This window comes from Pongo abelii, chromosome 3 (genome assembly GCF_028885655.2).
Source record: "Pongo abelii isolate AG06213 chromosome 3, NHGRI_mPonAbe1-v2.0_pri, whole genome shotgun sequence".
Taxonomy (NCBI): domain Eukaryota; kingdom Metazoa; phylum Chordata; class Mammalia; order Primates; family Hominidae; genus Pongo; species Pongo abelii.
In genome coordinates, this window is record NC_071988.2 from 38,995,618 (window position 1) to 39,012,189 (window position 16,572).

At 43.3% G+C, this 16,572-nt stretch overlaps 1 protein-coding gene across 13 annotated transcripts in view; it reads left to right on the top strand.

The window, feature by feature from the left end:
• Positions 1–16,572, top strand: part of LOC112133023 (zinc finger protein 195-like) — a 48,565-nt gene that overhangs the window by 6,582 nt on the left and 25,411 nt on the right. For 3 of the 13 annotated variants that reach the window (XR_008524145.1, XR_008524150.1, XR_008524146.2), the window contains exons 3-7: positions 6,653–6,730; positions 7,553–7,698; positions 9,667–9,759; positions 10,682–10,801; positions 14,127–16,170. Coding sequence is in view for 3 of the 13 variants with exons in the window: in XM_063723809.1 (XP_063579879.1) it covers positions 6,653–6,730; positions 9,667–9,759; positions 10,682–10,801 (291 nt within the window). In the remaining 10 variants the exon portion in view is untranslated. Of the gene's footprint in view, positions 1–1,444; positions 1,543–4,633; positions 4,750–6,652; positions 6,731–7,552; positions 7,699–9,666; positions 10,603–10,681; positions 10,802–14,126; positions 16,171–16,572 lie in introns of those variants that run through there. The other 10 variants (XR_008524144.1, XR_008524148.2, XM_054553448.2 and 7 more) reach the window with 8 other exon arrangements.

Sequence of the window (16,572 nt, forward strand, 5' to 3'; positions counted from 1 at the left end):
CCAGGTTCAATCAATTCTCATGCCTCATCCTCCTGAGTACCTGGGACTACAGGTGCGCGCCACCACCCCAGCTAATTTTTGTATTTTTAGTGGAGACAGGGTTTCACTATGGGCTTGAACACCAGGGTCTTGAACTCCTGGCCTCAAGTAGTCCGCCCACGTCCACTTCCCAAAGTGCTGGGATTACAGGCATTGAGCCACATCACCTGGTCACTTTCTTAATTTCCTTTTCAGAGTGTTCATTGTTAGTATGTAGAAATGCAGGTGATTTTTGAGTATTGCTTTTGTAGCCTGCAACTTGGCTGAATTTATTAGTTCTAAATTTTTTTTGGTGGATTAGTAGTAGGATCACACCAATGACTAGCCACTGCACTCCAACCTGGGCAACATAGCAACACCCTGTCTCCTTAAAAAAAAAAAATCATTAAATAATTTGAAATTACAAATACCCTACAGCATATGGAGAAATGTTATGGACATATTGTTAAGGGGAAAAATGATACAACTTGCACACTATGATTACATCTGGGTAAAAAATATTTTGCAGGCCAGGTGCGGTGGCTCACGCCCGTAATCCCAGCACTTTGGGTGGCCAAGGTAGGTGGATCACCTGAGGTCGGGAGTTCGAGACCAGCCTTACCAACATGGAGAAACCCCATCTCTACTAAAAATACAAAATTAGCCAAGTGTGGTGGCACATGCCTGTAATCCCAGCTACTCGGTAGGCTGAGGCAGGAGAATTACTTGAACCCGTGAGGCAGAATGGTAAGCTGAGATTGCACCACTGCACTCCAGTCTGGGTGACACAGCGAGCCTCTGTCTCACAAAAAAAAAAAAAAAAAATATATATATATATATATATACACACATATTTTGCAGATGGATAAATGCTAAAGAAGGCAAGTGAAAATAGGTAATGAGATACATCTTCATTTTATCATGTTTTGGATTTTTTTTGTTTTGTTTTGGTTTTTTTTTTTTATTTTTTTATTTTATGAGACAGGGTCTCTATCACCAGGCTGGAGTGCAGTGGCTCAATCTCAGCTCACTGCAACCTCCACCTGCCAGGTTCAAGCGATTCTGCTGCCTCAGCCTCCCAAGTAGCTGGGATACAGGCGTGCACCACCACACCCAGCTAATTTTTTGTATTTTGAGTAGAGGCAGGGTTTCACCATGTTGTCCGGGATGGTCTGATCTCCTGGCCTCATGATCCGCCCTCCTCGGCCTCCCAAAGTGCTGAGATTACAGGCATGAGCCACTGCGCCTGGCCAGTTTGTTTTTTTTTAAACTTTAAGGTTTGGGAGTACATGTGAAGGTTTGTTACATAGGTAAACACATGTTACAGAGGTTTATTGTACATGTTATTTAATCACCCAGGTTTTTTTATTTGTTTGTTTTGGTTTTGGTTTTTTTTTTTGACATGGATTCTCACTCTGTCACACAGGCTGGAGTGCAGTGGTGCGATCTTGGCTTACTGCAACCTACGCCTCCTAGGTTCAAGCGATTCTCCTGCCTCAGCCACCCGAGTAGCTGGGATTACAGGTGTGCACCACCATGCCCGGCTAATTTTTTTTGTATTTTTAGTAGAGACGGGGTTTCACCAGGCTGGTCTCGAACTCCTGACCTCAGGTGATCCGCCTGCCTCAGCCTCCCAAAATGCTGGGATTACAGGCGTGAGCCACCATGCCTGGCTCATCACCCAGGTATTAAGTCTGGTACCCAATAGTTATCTTTTCTGATCCTCTCCCTCCTCCCACCCTCCCCTTGGAATTTTAAAAATATTTCAGTTGCTGAACTATAGTTGGAACTTAGCATATTAAGAATTATTGTGTTTTTAATAGTAATATTCTAAGGTATTGGTTATCATTCTTAAAATTAATCCAGTCTGTTCCAAAGGGTATATGAGACTGATGTTTTATCTCAGATCTAAAGGATTTTTGTTGTTGTTGTTTAGAGATGGGATCTTGTTATGTTGTTCGGGCTGGACTCAAACTCCTGACCTCAGGTTATCCACTCACCTTGGCCTCCCAAAGTGCTGGGACTACAGGCATGAGCCACTGCACCCGGCAACAAGATTTTATACATTCATTTTTTTGCTGTATAATAATAGACAATATTGTTTATCAACTTTTTAGAAAGTAATAAAATTAAGCTAAACCAGTAATAGAATAATTTTCAAGCTTTTTTATAATAGAAATTGAAGGGCCAGGTGCGGTGGCTCACGCCTGTAATCCCAGCACTTTGGGAGGCTGAGGCGGGTGGATCACAAGGTCAAGAGAGGGAGACCATCCTGGCCAACATGGTGAAACTCGTCTCTACTGAAAATACAAAAATTAGCTAGGTGTGGTAACGGGCATCTATAGTCCCAGCTACTCAGGAGGCTGAAGCAAGAGAATCGCTTGAACCCAGGAGGCGGAGGTTGCAGTGAGCAGAGATCGCACCACTGCACTCCAGCCTGGCGACAGAGTGAGATTCCATCTCAAAAAAAAAAAGAAAGAAAGATAACATAATCTTTAAATTTTTGCCTTTTATAGCCAGATTCCTAATTTCCTTATTTTATTTTATTTTTTATTTTTATATAAGAGAGACGGGGCCTCACTATGTTGCCCAGACTGGTCTCGAATTCGTAGGCTCAAGCAATCCTCCCTCCTCAGCCCCACAAAGTGCTGGGATTACAGGCATAAACCACCTTGCCCAGCTCCAGATCCCTAATTTCTACCTCTTTTATTTAAACTAAATCTTATTGCTCAGACTTCTCTCCATTACATATTAAGGGACCTGAACCTAAACAGTGGTTTGTAGACCACTGAACAAGCTTGGAAACAGTCATCAACTCCGTGGTGATAAGCACCCCAATCACCCTGATTATGGTCTCTGAAGATGATTTCCCACTGAACTCCTTGCAAGCTTAGGGAAGGAAATGTTCAAGATGGGCCCAAAACATTTTATTATACTATGAAGCTATCAAAGCTATCAAGATCATGTTAAAAGGACATAAGGTCCAACTTGAAGCGACTCACATTGACCAATGATTTGTCAGTTTGAGAATCAAAAAGCAGAATAACTTTTGGCCAGGCTTGGTGGCTCACACCTGTAATCTCAACACTTTGGGAGGCTGAGGCAGAAGAATTGCTTCAGTCCAGAAGTTCAAGACTAGCCTGGGCAACGTAGTGAGACTCCATCTCTACCAAAGAATACAAAAATTAGCCAGGTGTGGTGGTGTGCTCCTGTAGTCCCAGCACTTTCGGGGGCTGAGGTGGGAGTATTGCTTGAACCCAGGAGTTGAAGGCTGCAGTGAGCTATTCTTTATTTTTTTATTTTTTGAGACGGGGTTTCGCTCTTTGTTGCCCAAGGCTGGAGTGCAATGGCGCAATCTCAGCTCACCGCAACCTCCGCCTCCTGGATTCAAGTGATTCTTCTGCCTCAGCCTCCCTAGTAGCTGAGATTACAGGCATGCACCACCATGCCCAGCTAATTTTGTATTTTTAGTGGAGACGGGGTTTCTCCATGTTGGTGAGGCTGGTCTCGAACTCCTGACCTCAGGTCATCTGCCCGCCTCGGCCTCCCAAAGTGCTGGGATTACAGGCACAAGCCACTGCGCCCGGCCTGCAGTGAGCTATTATTACACCACTGCACTACAGCTTGGGCGACAGAGTGAGGCCCTGTTTAAAAAAAAAAAAAAAAAAAGACGTGAGATTTTTCAGCATTGGTTTAAAAAAAGAAAAGCAGACAAAATAATTTTTTTGGATTGCAACATATCTTATATATTAAACTCTGTGTGTTCCTAATATTAAAACATTTCAGAAACTTTTTTGGTTGCCTTTGTGAGGGACCAGGGAACAAACCCATTCTGAAATTTAAATACATGTAAACAATCAAGTATTTGTCCTGACTTTCCTGTATTAACTACACCCCAGAATAAATAGTTGGTAAAGGAAAGTAATTCCAGCTTAAAAATAAAGAAGAAATGACAGTTTGAATGTCACCATTTTGCAACCCCTAATGAAATAATGGATCCAGACAATGGTTATCAATGACTGCAAACCACTTACGTAAAAAGCTGATGGGGGGCTGGGCGTGGTGGCTCACACCTGTAATCCCAGCACTTTGGGATGCTGAGGTGGGTGGATCACTTAAGGTCAGGAGTTCGAGACCAGCCTGAGCAACATGGTGAAACCCCATCTCCACTAAAAATACAAAAATTAGCCGGGTGTGGTGGCACATGCCTGTAGTCCCAGTTACTCGGGAGACAGAAGCAGGAGAATCGCTTGAATCCAGGAGGTGGAGGTTTCAGTGAGTCAAGATTGCACCACTGCACTCCAGACTAGATGATGGAGTGAGACTCTGGAGGGGTTTTTTGGGTTTGTTTTTTTGTTTTTCTGAGACTTCATCTCAAAAAAAAAAAGACATATCTTACACCAGGCATGGTGTCATGCACCTGTAGTCCAAGCTACTTGGGAGGGTGATGTGGGAGGATGGCTTGAGCACAGGAGTTTGAGACCAACCTGGACTACATAGCAAGATCCCCATCTCTAAAAAATAAATAAAAATTTAAAAACAACATCTTACTTTTCTTGTGTATTTTGTGTGCATTATTGTTTTCCTCATTTTTAGTTTGTTTTATTTGGGACAGTCTTGCTCTCTCACCCGGGCTGGAGTGCAGTGGCGCAATCATAGCTCACTATAACCTTGAACTCCTGGGCTCAAATGATCCTCCTGCCTCAGCTTTCCAAGTAGCTAGGACTACAGGTATGTGCCACTATGCCCAGCTAACTAAAAAAAAATTTTGTAGGGATGAGGTCTCACTGTGTTGCTCAGACTACTCTTGAACTCGATCTCAAGTGATTCTCCTACCTCAGCTTCCCAAAGTGCTGGGATTACTAGCATAAGCCACTACATCCAGCCCTATTTCTAGTAGTTTTAATTACATATATTATCATTTTTAAACACTCAGTAACCTTAGTGAAACTGCCTTTGCAAAGATTATGACAGAGAAGTCTAACATGGTTGACTCCATCTTGTTGTATCCTTGCTGGCTATCTTTGCTCATTCCTGGGCAAAAGCCAAGCTAACCATGGTAGGGATTTAGTTTATAGTTTAACATGGATGTCCAGATCTCTATCACTCAGGATTACATAAAGCTGTACCCTCGGGCAACATGGCCCTAACTGGGCCACGGGAACCCCTTGTCAGGTTGCTGGTTTGGCTGGCTGCTTGGCAGGAACTATGGAGGGGGAGCACCAGGAGTGTGGAGCCCGCCTGGTGGCATGACTGTTGCAGCAGTTTCAGCGGGCCTCCGGGCTCCTCAGGTGCCAACTGGTTCTTTGGCTCTGGGTGAACAGGGTGCCTGCTTCTTTTGTGGGCACCCTGGGCATATCAAGAGGCGCTGCTATGGATGTCAGCCATGGCTGCAATTGAATCTTGGCGAGGCTTGTCCACCTGGACCTTTAGAGTGGCTGTGGAGCTGCCCTGGGGAAATTCTGTGGACGTTTCCTGTACTCGGAGCTGGTCCTTTGGGAGAGCTGGAGGTTGCTGTTGCTGATGAGACTGTGCAGTTTTAGAGGTGGCTGACAACCACTGTTTGTGGCAGATGGTCATTGCCGCAGGGGGCTGCTCCTTTCTTTGTGCATTTGTTTAAGAAGAGCGCTCTTTATGGCAGGTGTGCTGTGAAGGCACTGTGCAGCCTAGTGTCATGGCATTTACCTCTTTTGGGGGACTTGGGATTCAGTATAGAGATAAAGTCCTTGATTTTTAAAGGCCTGGATGTTCTGCCTTCCAACTTTGACTATTTTTCACATATTTGGATAGTTGGGCCCTAAAAGCTGCAAGTACTTATTTGGCCCTGTTCCTTAATGGGCTCTGTCTGGAGCTCAGTGGTCCAGTTGGAGAAACAGGCTAAATTAAAAGCTATTTATCTAAATGAAGTTGGTTTCCTTGTAGAGTCCTGTGGTGAATTTCTGTGATTTGTGTTGCCTTGGTGTCCTTTCTTAGTCTTCCACTAGCACACCCAGACTCCTTCTTGAAGACACTTGGATTCTTTCTCTCTCTCTGCTTTGAGATGTGGATTGTGGCTGGGCATGATGGCTCATGCCTATAAATCCAGCATTTTGGGAGGCTGAGGTGGAAGGATCGCTTGAGGCCAGGAATTCAAGACCAGACTAGGCAACAGAGTGAGACCTTGTCTTTACAAAATAATAATAATAATAATAAAAAGAAGAGATGTGGATTGCTATTCTGATTTCTCTGGGGCTCATTGAGGACTTGGGCTATGTGGGACAAGTGAACTTTGACTTGTTATATTTGTAGGGGCATAGTTTGAATCCAACTGTCCTTTTGGACTAGTGAGTTTTGCCAGTCTCATGGCTACAGTTTTGAAATCAAGGCTGTAGAGTCTTTGTTTGCATCTGTCTGTATCCTTTTTTTTTCCTCCTCATGCAGGACACAACTATCTGATCTTTATGTGTATATGTGTGTATGTCTGTTTGTATATTGTCTATGGTACCAAATGGGCTTATAAATAAAGAAGTGCTCATAAATTAAGCAAATATGCCCAAATGCTTTTCAAGTGTGATTTTAACAATCTTTGGTAAATAAACATAGTTTTGTTTTCTTTTTATTTTAAAAACATTTTTATTTATTTACTTTTTTATAGATGTGAACTCTCGCTATGTTGCCTCAGCTGGTCTCAAACTCCTGGGCTCAAGAGATCCTCCCACTTCGGCCTCCCAAAGTCAGTAAATATAGTTTTTAAACTGTTGGTAAAATAAAATAAAAACATATTCAAATTTTAATTCAGATATTTTTTGCCTGGCTCTATTGGTTAGGTAGGTTTATGCTGTCACTGCTAGATGTTTTAATGCCATAAAACTGTTGCTTCTATGATATTTTTGATACTTGCTTATGAAGACATGAAAGTGTGGTTTTTGTTAAAGGGAAGATAATTTTGTATGATTTAGAGGTGGGTTTTTTGTTTGTTTGTTTTTTGTTTTTTTTTTGGGGGGTTTTGTTTGTGATGGAGTCTCACTCTGTCACCCAGGCTGGAGTGCAGTGGTGTGATCTTGGCTCACTGCAACCTCTGCCTCCCACATTCAAGCAATTCTCCTGCCTCAGCCTCCCAAGTAACTGGGGTTACAGGCGCATGCCACCATGCCCAGTTAATTTTTGTATTTTTAGTAGAGACAGGGTTTCACCATGTTGGTCAGGCTGGTCTCTAACTCCTGACCTCAAGTGATCCACCAGCCTCAGCCTCCCAAAGAGCTAGGATTACAGGTGTGAGCCACTGTGCCCAGCCAGTTTAGAGGTTTTTAAAAGTTGTTTTAAAATTGAAAGAAAATATGATAAGACTAAATAGATCTAAAAGTTGGGGAAAGACAAAAATAGTCAAAAATTTGTAAGAGGGTATAAATAAACCAACTGCTAAAAAATTTTTGAGGAAGTTGAGGAAATATGAACACTGACCAGATATTCACTGGTATTAAAGAAAGATTGTTTTTTAAAAAAGATGAAAGCTTTGTGACTTTTTAACTTCTTCTTCTTTTTTTTTTTTTTTAAGATGGCGTCTTGCTCTGTCGCCCAGGCTGGAGTGCAGTGGTGTGATCTCAGCTCACTGCAACCTCTGCCTCCTGGGTTCAAGCAATTCTTCTGCCTCAGCCTCCCGTGTAGCTGTGATTACAGACGTGTGCCACAATACCCGGCTAAGTTTTGTATTTTTATTATTATTTTATTTATGTGTTTATTTATTTATTTATTTATTTTGAGACGGAGTCTTGCTCTGTCGCCCAGGGTGGAGTGCAGTGGTACGATCTCTGCTTGCTGCAGCCTCTGCCTCCCAGGCGATTCTCCTGCCTCAGCCTCCCGAGTAGCTGGGATTACAGGTGCCCGCCACCATACCTGGCTAATTTTTGTATTTTTAGTAAAGACGGGGTTTTGCCATGTTGGCCAGGCTGGTCTCGAACTCCTGACCTCAAGTGATCTGCCTGCCTTGGCCTCCCAAGGCAGGGAGCCTGCTGGGATTACAGGCATGAGCCACCACGCCCAGTCAAAATGTTTTAAATGTTTCTATACCATCATCTGTGTCAAAGATCAAATGGTCTCTCTGTAGCAGGAACAACAAAAACTCAAACGGTCCACACAGTGGTTCATACCTATAAGTCACCAAACCTAAACTAAGTTGTTATCTGACCTTCTGGAAATGAGAAGAGATAGATAACTGCCAGTTTCCCAAACAGGCCAGTTTAAATCTTCCTGTAAGCATGATAAGGAAGTTCTCTCTGATTTAATCCTTACACACGAAAAAGTAGCCGTAAATAACCTGATGTTAACTCATCAGTTATTTATTTTTATTTTATTTTATTTTATTTTTTGAGACAGTGTCTCGCTCTGTCACCCAGGCTGGAGTGCAGTGGCGTGATCTCGGCTCACTGCAATCTCCGCCTCCCGGGTTCACGCCATTCTCCTGCCTCAGCCTCCTGAGTAGCTGGGACTACAGGTGCCTGCCACCACACCCGGCTAATTTTTGTATTTTTAGTAGAGACGGGCTTTCACCATGTTAGCCAGGATGGTCTCGATCTCCTGACCTTGTGATCCAACCCCCTCAGCCTCCCAAAGTGCCGGGATTACAGGCGAGAGCCACTGCGCCCGGCCACTCATCAGTTATTTTTCTATCATTTTGTCTTCCTGTCCCCACTTTACAAGAAAAGTGACTTTGAAAGGACTAATAACATTATTTGTTTTTTGCTTCTGCTTTCTTCAGCCCTTCTCTGTCTGTAAAGCCAACTTCTTTTGCACAGCTCACTGAAACACTTATTTTTATTTGTATTTTTATTTTTTGAGACAATGTCTCACTCTGTCACCCAGGCTGGAGAGTGGAGAGTATTAGTGCAGTCTTGGCCCGCTGCAGCTTCACCCTCCTCGACTCAGGCAATCTTCCTGCCTCAACTTCCCCGGCAGCCAGGACTACAGGCTTGCACCACCATACCCAGCTAATTTTTAAAATTTTTTTTTGTAGAGACAAGGTCTTGCTATGTGGGCCAGACTGGTCTCAAACTCCTGGCCTCAAGGGATCCTTCTGCCTTGGCCTGCCAAAGTGCTGGGATAGAATAAGTGTGCCGGGGCCACCATGCCCAGGCCACCACACCTGGCCCACTTATTCTATTTTATGGAATGAAGTGTTACCCAGTTCTGGCTTTTTTTGAGACAGGGTCTTGCACCGTTGCTCAGGCTGGAATGCAGTGGCACAATCTTGGAACACTCCAACCTCCACCTCCAAGGCTCAAGCCATCTTCCCACCTCAGCCTCCCAAGTAGCTGGGGCCACAGGCGTGTGCCACCACGTCCAGCTAATTTTTGTATTTTTTGTAGAGATGGGGTTTTGCCATGTTGCCCAGACTGGTTTGATCTCAAACTCCTGGTCCCAAGCCATCTACCCACCTTGGTCTCCCAAAGTGCTGAGATTACAGATGTGAACCAACGTGTTCAGCCTTTTTTTTTTTTTTTTTTTTGAGACAAATTCTGGCTCTGTCACCCAGACTGGAGTGCAGTGGTGCCATCTTGGCTCACTGCAACCTCCACCTCCGAGGCTCAAGCAATTCTCTCACCCCAGCCTCCTGAGTAGCTAGGACCACAGGTGCTCACCACCACGCCTGGTTAACTTTTGTGTTTTTTGTAGAGATGGGGTTTTGCCATGCTTCCTATGCTGGTCTAGAACTCATGGACTCAACAGATTGTCCCACCTCAGCCTCTCAAAGTGCTGGGATTATAGGTATGAGCCACCGCACTCAGCCTGCCCAATTCTAGAACCACAATAAAGTCAGTTGAGATCTTTGCATTTGTTGTAATTTTGTCCTTTGACCGGGATGATACAGGAACTTGAATACAAGACTTTCCTAGTTTACTACAAGTTTATTTTTCAATGCTAACTCAGTAGTCACTGGACTGGGTCTGTAATTAAGGGTCCCAGAGGTTTGATAGTATTCTAAAACAATGTACCATGTCTATTCATTTGAACCTAACTGCAAAAATCCTAAAGGGCTTGATGAGACAGATTATTCCTTCCCCAGTCTTGCAGAGTTGGAGCTAACTGTGCAAATGTTTTGTTGCCTAGTGGAGACGATAGCTGCATTTTCTCCACTTATCCAATTTGCCCTCTATGATTAAAAATGGACTAGAAGGGAAGTCAGTGTATATCTCATCTTACTACCAGACATATGGACTAGTCCAGTGGCTGAACCAGAGGGACCTACTTAGGGGAAAATGTTCAGATTAAAATTAATGATTAAGGAAAGAAAGGTGAAATTGTTGCTGAAGGGAAAGTCAGTAAATGTGTTGTACAAAAGGAAAAACCTAACAATTTTGGTGAGGCATAAAGAGAGGCTTAGAACAAGAGAATAGTCTTAGCTTGGACTCAGATGTTTGTTGGGGAGAAGAACTCTAGCAAAACAACTTCTTTTGAAGAGCCAAGAAGTAAGCTGAATGAAAACAGCAAAAATTATCAGGAGTAGTCTATATTTTCAAGATGAATGAAAAAGGGGGAGCTCCAACTATGACTATAGAAAATACTAATGTGGGTATGTCTTTTGGTTTTTGTTTCACAGGACATTATTGCTAGAGGAGAATTTGCCTAATGAATACATAGACTTGGTTAATGATAGGTTATGATTCCTTTTTTTTTTTTTTTTTTTGAGATGGAGTCTTGTTGTCGCCCAGGCTGCTGGAGTGCAATGGTTCAATCTTGGCTCACTGCAACCTCTGTCTCCTGGATTCAAGCGATTCTGCCTCAGCCTCCCAAGTAGCTGGAATTACAGGTGCCCACCACCAAGCCTGACTAATTTTTGTATTTTTAGTAGAGATGGGGTTTTTCAATTTTGGCCAGGCTGGTCTAGAATTCCTGACCTCAGGTGATCCACCCGCCTCGGGCTCCCAAAGTGCTGGGATTACAGGTGTGAGGCACCGTGCCCAGCCGGATATTAATATTAACTAAATATATTCTTTTTTTTTTTTTTTTTCCGAGATGGAGTTTCACTCTTGTTACCCAGGCTGGAGTGCAATGGCACAATCTTGGCTCACCGCAACCTCTGCCTCCCAGGTTCAAGCGATTCTCCTGCCTCAGCCTCCCGAGTAGCTGGGATTACAGGCATGTGCCACCACACCCGGCTAATTTTTTTGTATTTTTAGTAGAGACAGGGTTTCACCATATTAGCCAGGATGGTCTCAATCTCCTGACCTTGTGACCCGCCCACCTGAGCCTCCCAAAGTGCTGGGAGCCACTGCGCCCAGCAATATTAACTAAAAATATTCTAAGATAATACAGGCATGCAGTTAGATTATCATCAGTGCCCTGTTTAAAAGATTTAAAAAGTCTGGGCTCGTGCCTATAGTCCCAGCACTTTGAGAGGCTGAGGCAGGAGGATCACTTGAGCCCAGGAGTTTGAGATCAGCCTGGGCAACATTGTGTCTATTATTATTTTTTTTTAAAAAAAGGAAAACAAAAAAAGATAAATAAAGTATATTAAGTATAGAATATTACCTAATTTAGGGGGAAATGGAGAAAAACTAATAAGCAGAATATTTTGACTTCAGAACCCCACTACTTAAGAGGGAAGTCAAAACTGGCTGTTCCAATTCCAATTCCAACCATCCTCAACACATAGCAGTTTACTTGACATTAAAATACTTGGCTGCACTTTCAATTGCTATGATATCAGGGTGTGGTTGGCCAAGAGTGTGGTCAGATTCCAAAAAATGATGTTATGATAGTCAAACATACAATATAGTTTAAACATAATCTAGAGTCTCCTCTAACTCCAAGCTAAGGGCATCATGGTTCATATCTAAACTGAGAGTGTGAGAAAATGTAAAGAAAGGTGTTCATGGATAAATTGGTATGTTTTGTGAAATATTTTGCAGCATCCAACACGAATTGAAATGGGAAGAAGTTGAAACAGAAACCTACCAAGAAATCATTTTTAGTTCTTGAATATTAATTAACTAGGGCCAGAGCAAAAGTTTTGAGAGAGCATAAGATCAGTTGAATCCAGCAGATAAGAATGAAAGAGATGATATTTGGCAATATTTTGAAAACATAGTATATAAGCAGTCTTACCTTAAAATTATAGAAAACAGTATATTAATATTTGTATTTGGACTGGACAAAATCTATGACAAAAATTTCTAGGCAGAATGATCTATAATGGGTGGAGGCCTGCTTTTCCTACTGGAAGGCTGACTACTTACAAACATAATTTAAGACCAGATACCATTTTCGATGATTAAATCATAGAACTACTGAGTAATATAAGGCCAAGGACAGAAACTGTGGTTATTTAGTGATTGAATAAACATGACACAGAAACAGAACACACAGTACTTGGCTTTGATAAATAGTTCTCCACCCAAATACTGAAAATCATAAGCAATGACTGCCATTAAATTATGGATGACTCTGCCTGCCAATTATTTGCAAGCAGAGTAGATAGGCCATCAGGGACAGGGTAAAGTGAAACTTAATAGTCATTAGCCAGCAATAGTGGAGCAATTTTTTTTTTTTTTGAGATGGAGTCTTGCTCTGTCATCCAGAATGGAGTGCAGTGGCGCAATCTTAGCTCACTGCAACCTCCACCTCCCAGGTTTAAGCGATTCTCCTGCCTCAGCCTCCCAAGTAGCTGGGATTACAGGTGTCTGCCACCACACCCAGCTAATTTTTTTTGTACTTTTAGTATAGAGGGGGTTTCACCATGTTGGCCAAGCTGGTCTTGAACTCCTGACCTCAAGTGATCCACTTGCCTTGGCCTCCCAAAGTGCTGGGATTACAGGCGTAAGCCACTGCACCTGGCCTTTTTTTTTTTTTTTTTTTTTTTTTTTTGAGACAGAGTCTCACTCTGTCACCCAGTCTGGAGCATGATCTCGGCTCACTACAACCTTCCTCTCCTGGGTTCAAGTAATTCTTGTGCCTCAGCCTCCTGTGTAGCTGGGATTACAGTGCGCACTAACACGCCCAGCTAATTTTTTGTATTTTTAGTAGAGATGGGGTTTCGCCGTGTTGCCCAGGCTGGTCTCAAACTCCTGAGCTCAGGCAATCCGCCCGCTTCAGCCTCCCAAAGTGCTAGGATTACAGGCGTAAGCCACTGCCCCAGGCCATCTTGAGCAATTTTGATGTGCCAGGTCTTGTGCTATGTGTTGGGCATAGTATATAATTCTCCCAATAATGCTGTAGCTCAGCAGTCCCCAACCCTTTTGGCACCAGGGACTGGTTTCGTGTAAGACAGTTTTTCCACCAGCTGGGGTGGGGGCGACAGGGGGAGGGGGATGGTTTCAGGATGAAACTGTCAACTATAAATCATCAGGCATTAGATTCTCATAAGGAGCACGCAACCTAGATCATGCACAGTTCACAGTAGGGTTCGTGTTCCTACGGGAATCTAATGCTGCCGCTGATCTGACAGGAGGTGGAACTCAGGCAGTAATGCTCACTCAAGACAGGGTTTCACCATGTTGGCCAGGGTGGTCTCAAACTCCTGACCTCAAGGGATCTGCCCGTCTCGGCCTCCCAAAGTGCTGGAATTACAGGCGTAAGCCACCGCACCCGGCCAGCAAAATTTTATTGGAATCTCAAACAACCATTGCCTGGGCTCTTGGAATTCTCACTATTCTGAGGTAAAGCTATAAGCCATATGTTTGATTTGGATACATCTGGGATTTTCAAGTTCTGGGTTTTTTTTTTTTTTTTTTTCACTCTAAGTTGATTAACAAAGATGGACTAATAGAAGTGAACCTCAGGTTCTCTGTTTAAACTGAGATCAAAACCTAAACAGCCAGTTCTCTGCTGCCTCCTCCTGGTTTCCTTTAATTGTCAAGAATTAAAAGGTGTAGAAGGCACTTCTTCAGAGAGAGAAGGGGAGAGGGAGAGAGAGAGGAAATGAAAGTCAAGCTACTGTGAAACCAAAATTCCATGAAGTTAAAAAAAAAAAAGTCTCTAACCAAATAGTCTAGTTCTCCATCACTCAGAATCTCTTCAATCAGTTTGTAAGTCTCACCCAGGTAAGTGTCCAGACACGACCATGGAGGGAAGAATAAGCAGGAATTTGTCTGCTTCTGCTTTCTGCTAAACAGTACTTTTTTTTTTTTTTCAAGACGGAGTCTCACTGTGTCGCCCAGGCTGGAGTGCAATAACCTGATCTCAGCTCACTGCAAGCTCCGCCTCCCGGGTTCATGCCGTTCTCCTGCCTCAGCATCCCGAGTAGCTGGGACTACAGGCGCCTGCCACCACGCTCAGCTAATTTTTTGTATTTTCGGTAGAGACGGGGTTTCACCATGTTAGCCAGGATGGTCTCAATCTCCTGACCTCGTGATCCACCCACCTCAGCCTCCCAAAGTGCTGGGATTACAGGCATGAGCCACCGCGCCCAGCCACTAGGCAGTACTTTCAAAACCACTTTTGCATTTCCATGGTAACTCCAAATCCCTCATCCTTGTCTTACTCCATTATGGGTCCTGATACACGTCCAGTAACCTTCCTGAAAGGTATGGTTGAGAGAAATAGGATGAATGAGAAGATTGGAAAGGGGAGGCAATGCAGACCTAGAAAACCACTGATTAATTATAAATTAACATTTTCAACATATGACATAGGGCAATGACATAGAAAACAGTTCCCATATATTATATTGTATGGAGGAAATTTGCTTCTACTTCGCTTTCTTCTCATCCCTTTTTTCCTTTATCACCTTTTACAGCTTTTTTTTTTTTAAGATGGAGTCTTGCTCTGTCGCCCATGCTGTAGTGCAGTGGTGCGATCTCGGCTCACTGCAAGCTCCACCTCTCAGGTTCACGCCATTCTCCTGCCTCATCCTCCCAAGTAGCTGGGACAACAGGTGCCCACCACCACGCCCGGCTAATTTTTTTGTATTTTTAGTAGAGACAGGGTTTCACCGTGTTAGCCAGGATGGTCTCAATCTCCTGACCTCGTGATCCGCCCACCTTGGCCTCTCGAAGTGCTGGGATTATAGGCATGAGCCAACGCGCCCGGCCTACAGCTTTTTTTGTTTCTGTCTTTTTATTGGATTTACATTTTTTCAATATGTTCTTTGTCTCACTGGTCCTCCTTTTCATTTTTCTTTCCACTGCTTATTACATTGTAGATATTTATATTTTAAAATTTGCCACACTGCACTTTTTGTTCTGTGTCTTGAATAAAAATTGGGCAAGAGGAGAAGTTTAAGATATAAGAAATTTGTGTTAGGTTCATTTTCTGCCTCTGTAGAGAAATAGTGCCTTCTAGTGTTTGCAACAATCTGTGGGATTTTCTTTTTGTTTTGTTTTATTTTGTTTGTTTTTGTTTTTTTGTTTTTTCCAGACGGAGTTTTGCTCTTGTCGCCCAGGCTGGAGTGCAGTGGTGCTATCTCGGCTCACCGCAACCTCCGCCTCCTGGGTTCAAGCAATTCTCCTGCCTCAGCCTCCCTAGTAGCTGGGATTATAGGTGCCTGCTACCACACCCAGCTAATTTTTGTATTTTTAGTAGTAGAGACAGAGTTTCACCATGTTGGCCTGGCTGGTCTCGAACTCCTGACCTTATGTGATCTGCCCACCTCAGCCTCCCAAAGTGCTAGGATTGCAGGCATGAGCCAGCCATCATACCAGGCTATTGCAATAACATTTGTATTTGCACCATTTCAGTTCATCTGAAAAGTAAAATAATATTTTTTAGAAAAAAAATTTTATACTTTTTGAAGTTCTCCTGCCATATTTATTAAATATACGCACACCATTATTATCTCCATTTTAGAGATAAAAAGCTAGAATCATAAAACTTTTATTTAGCGGCTGGGCACAGTATCTCACTTCTGTAATCCCAGCATTTTGGGAGGCCAAGGCAGGAAGATCACTTGAGCTCAGGATTTCGAGACCAGCCTGGGCAATATAGGGGGATACTATCTCTACAAAAACATTAAAACATCAGCTGAGTGTGGTGGCACACACAGTCTCAGCTGCTCAGGAGGCTGAGGTGGGAAGATTGCTTGAACCCAGGAGTTTTGAGGCTAAAATGAGCAATGATCGTGCCACCACACTCCAGCCTGGGCAACAGAGAGAGATCCTGTCTTAATCAAAAAACAAATTTATTTAATAGTGAGTTGATGATAGCACTTAAACCAAACATATGAAAGGGTTTAAAAAATGTGGCCGGGCTCATGAAACCAAACATATGAAAGGGTTTAAAAAATGTGGCCGGGCTCACTCAAGATTACAGTGGCTCATGCCTGTAATCTCAGCACTTTGGGAGGCCAAGGCAGGCGGATCACCTGAGGTCAAGAGTTCGAGACCACCCTGGCCAACATGGAGAAACCCCATTTCTACTAAAAATACAAAAATTAGCCAGGCATGGTGGTGTGTGCCTGTAATCCCAGCAACTTGGGAGGCTGAGGCACGAGAATCGCTGGAACCTGGGAGACGGAAGTTGCAGTGAGCCGAGATCGTACTACTGCACTCCAGCCTGGGAGACAGAGCAAGACTCTGTTTCGTTAAAAAAAAAAATGTATTTCATGTAAAACATTCCCCACTCAGCTGCCATCAGTCATCAAAT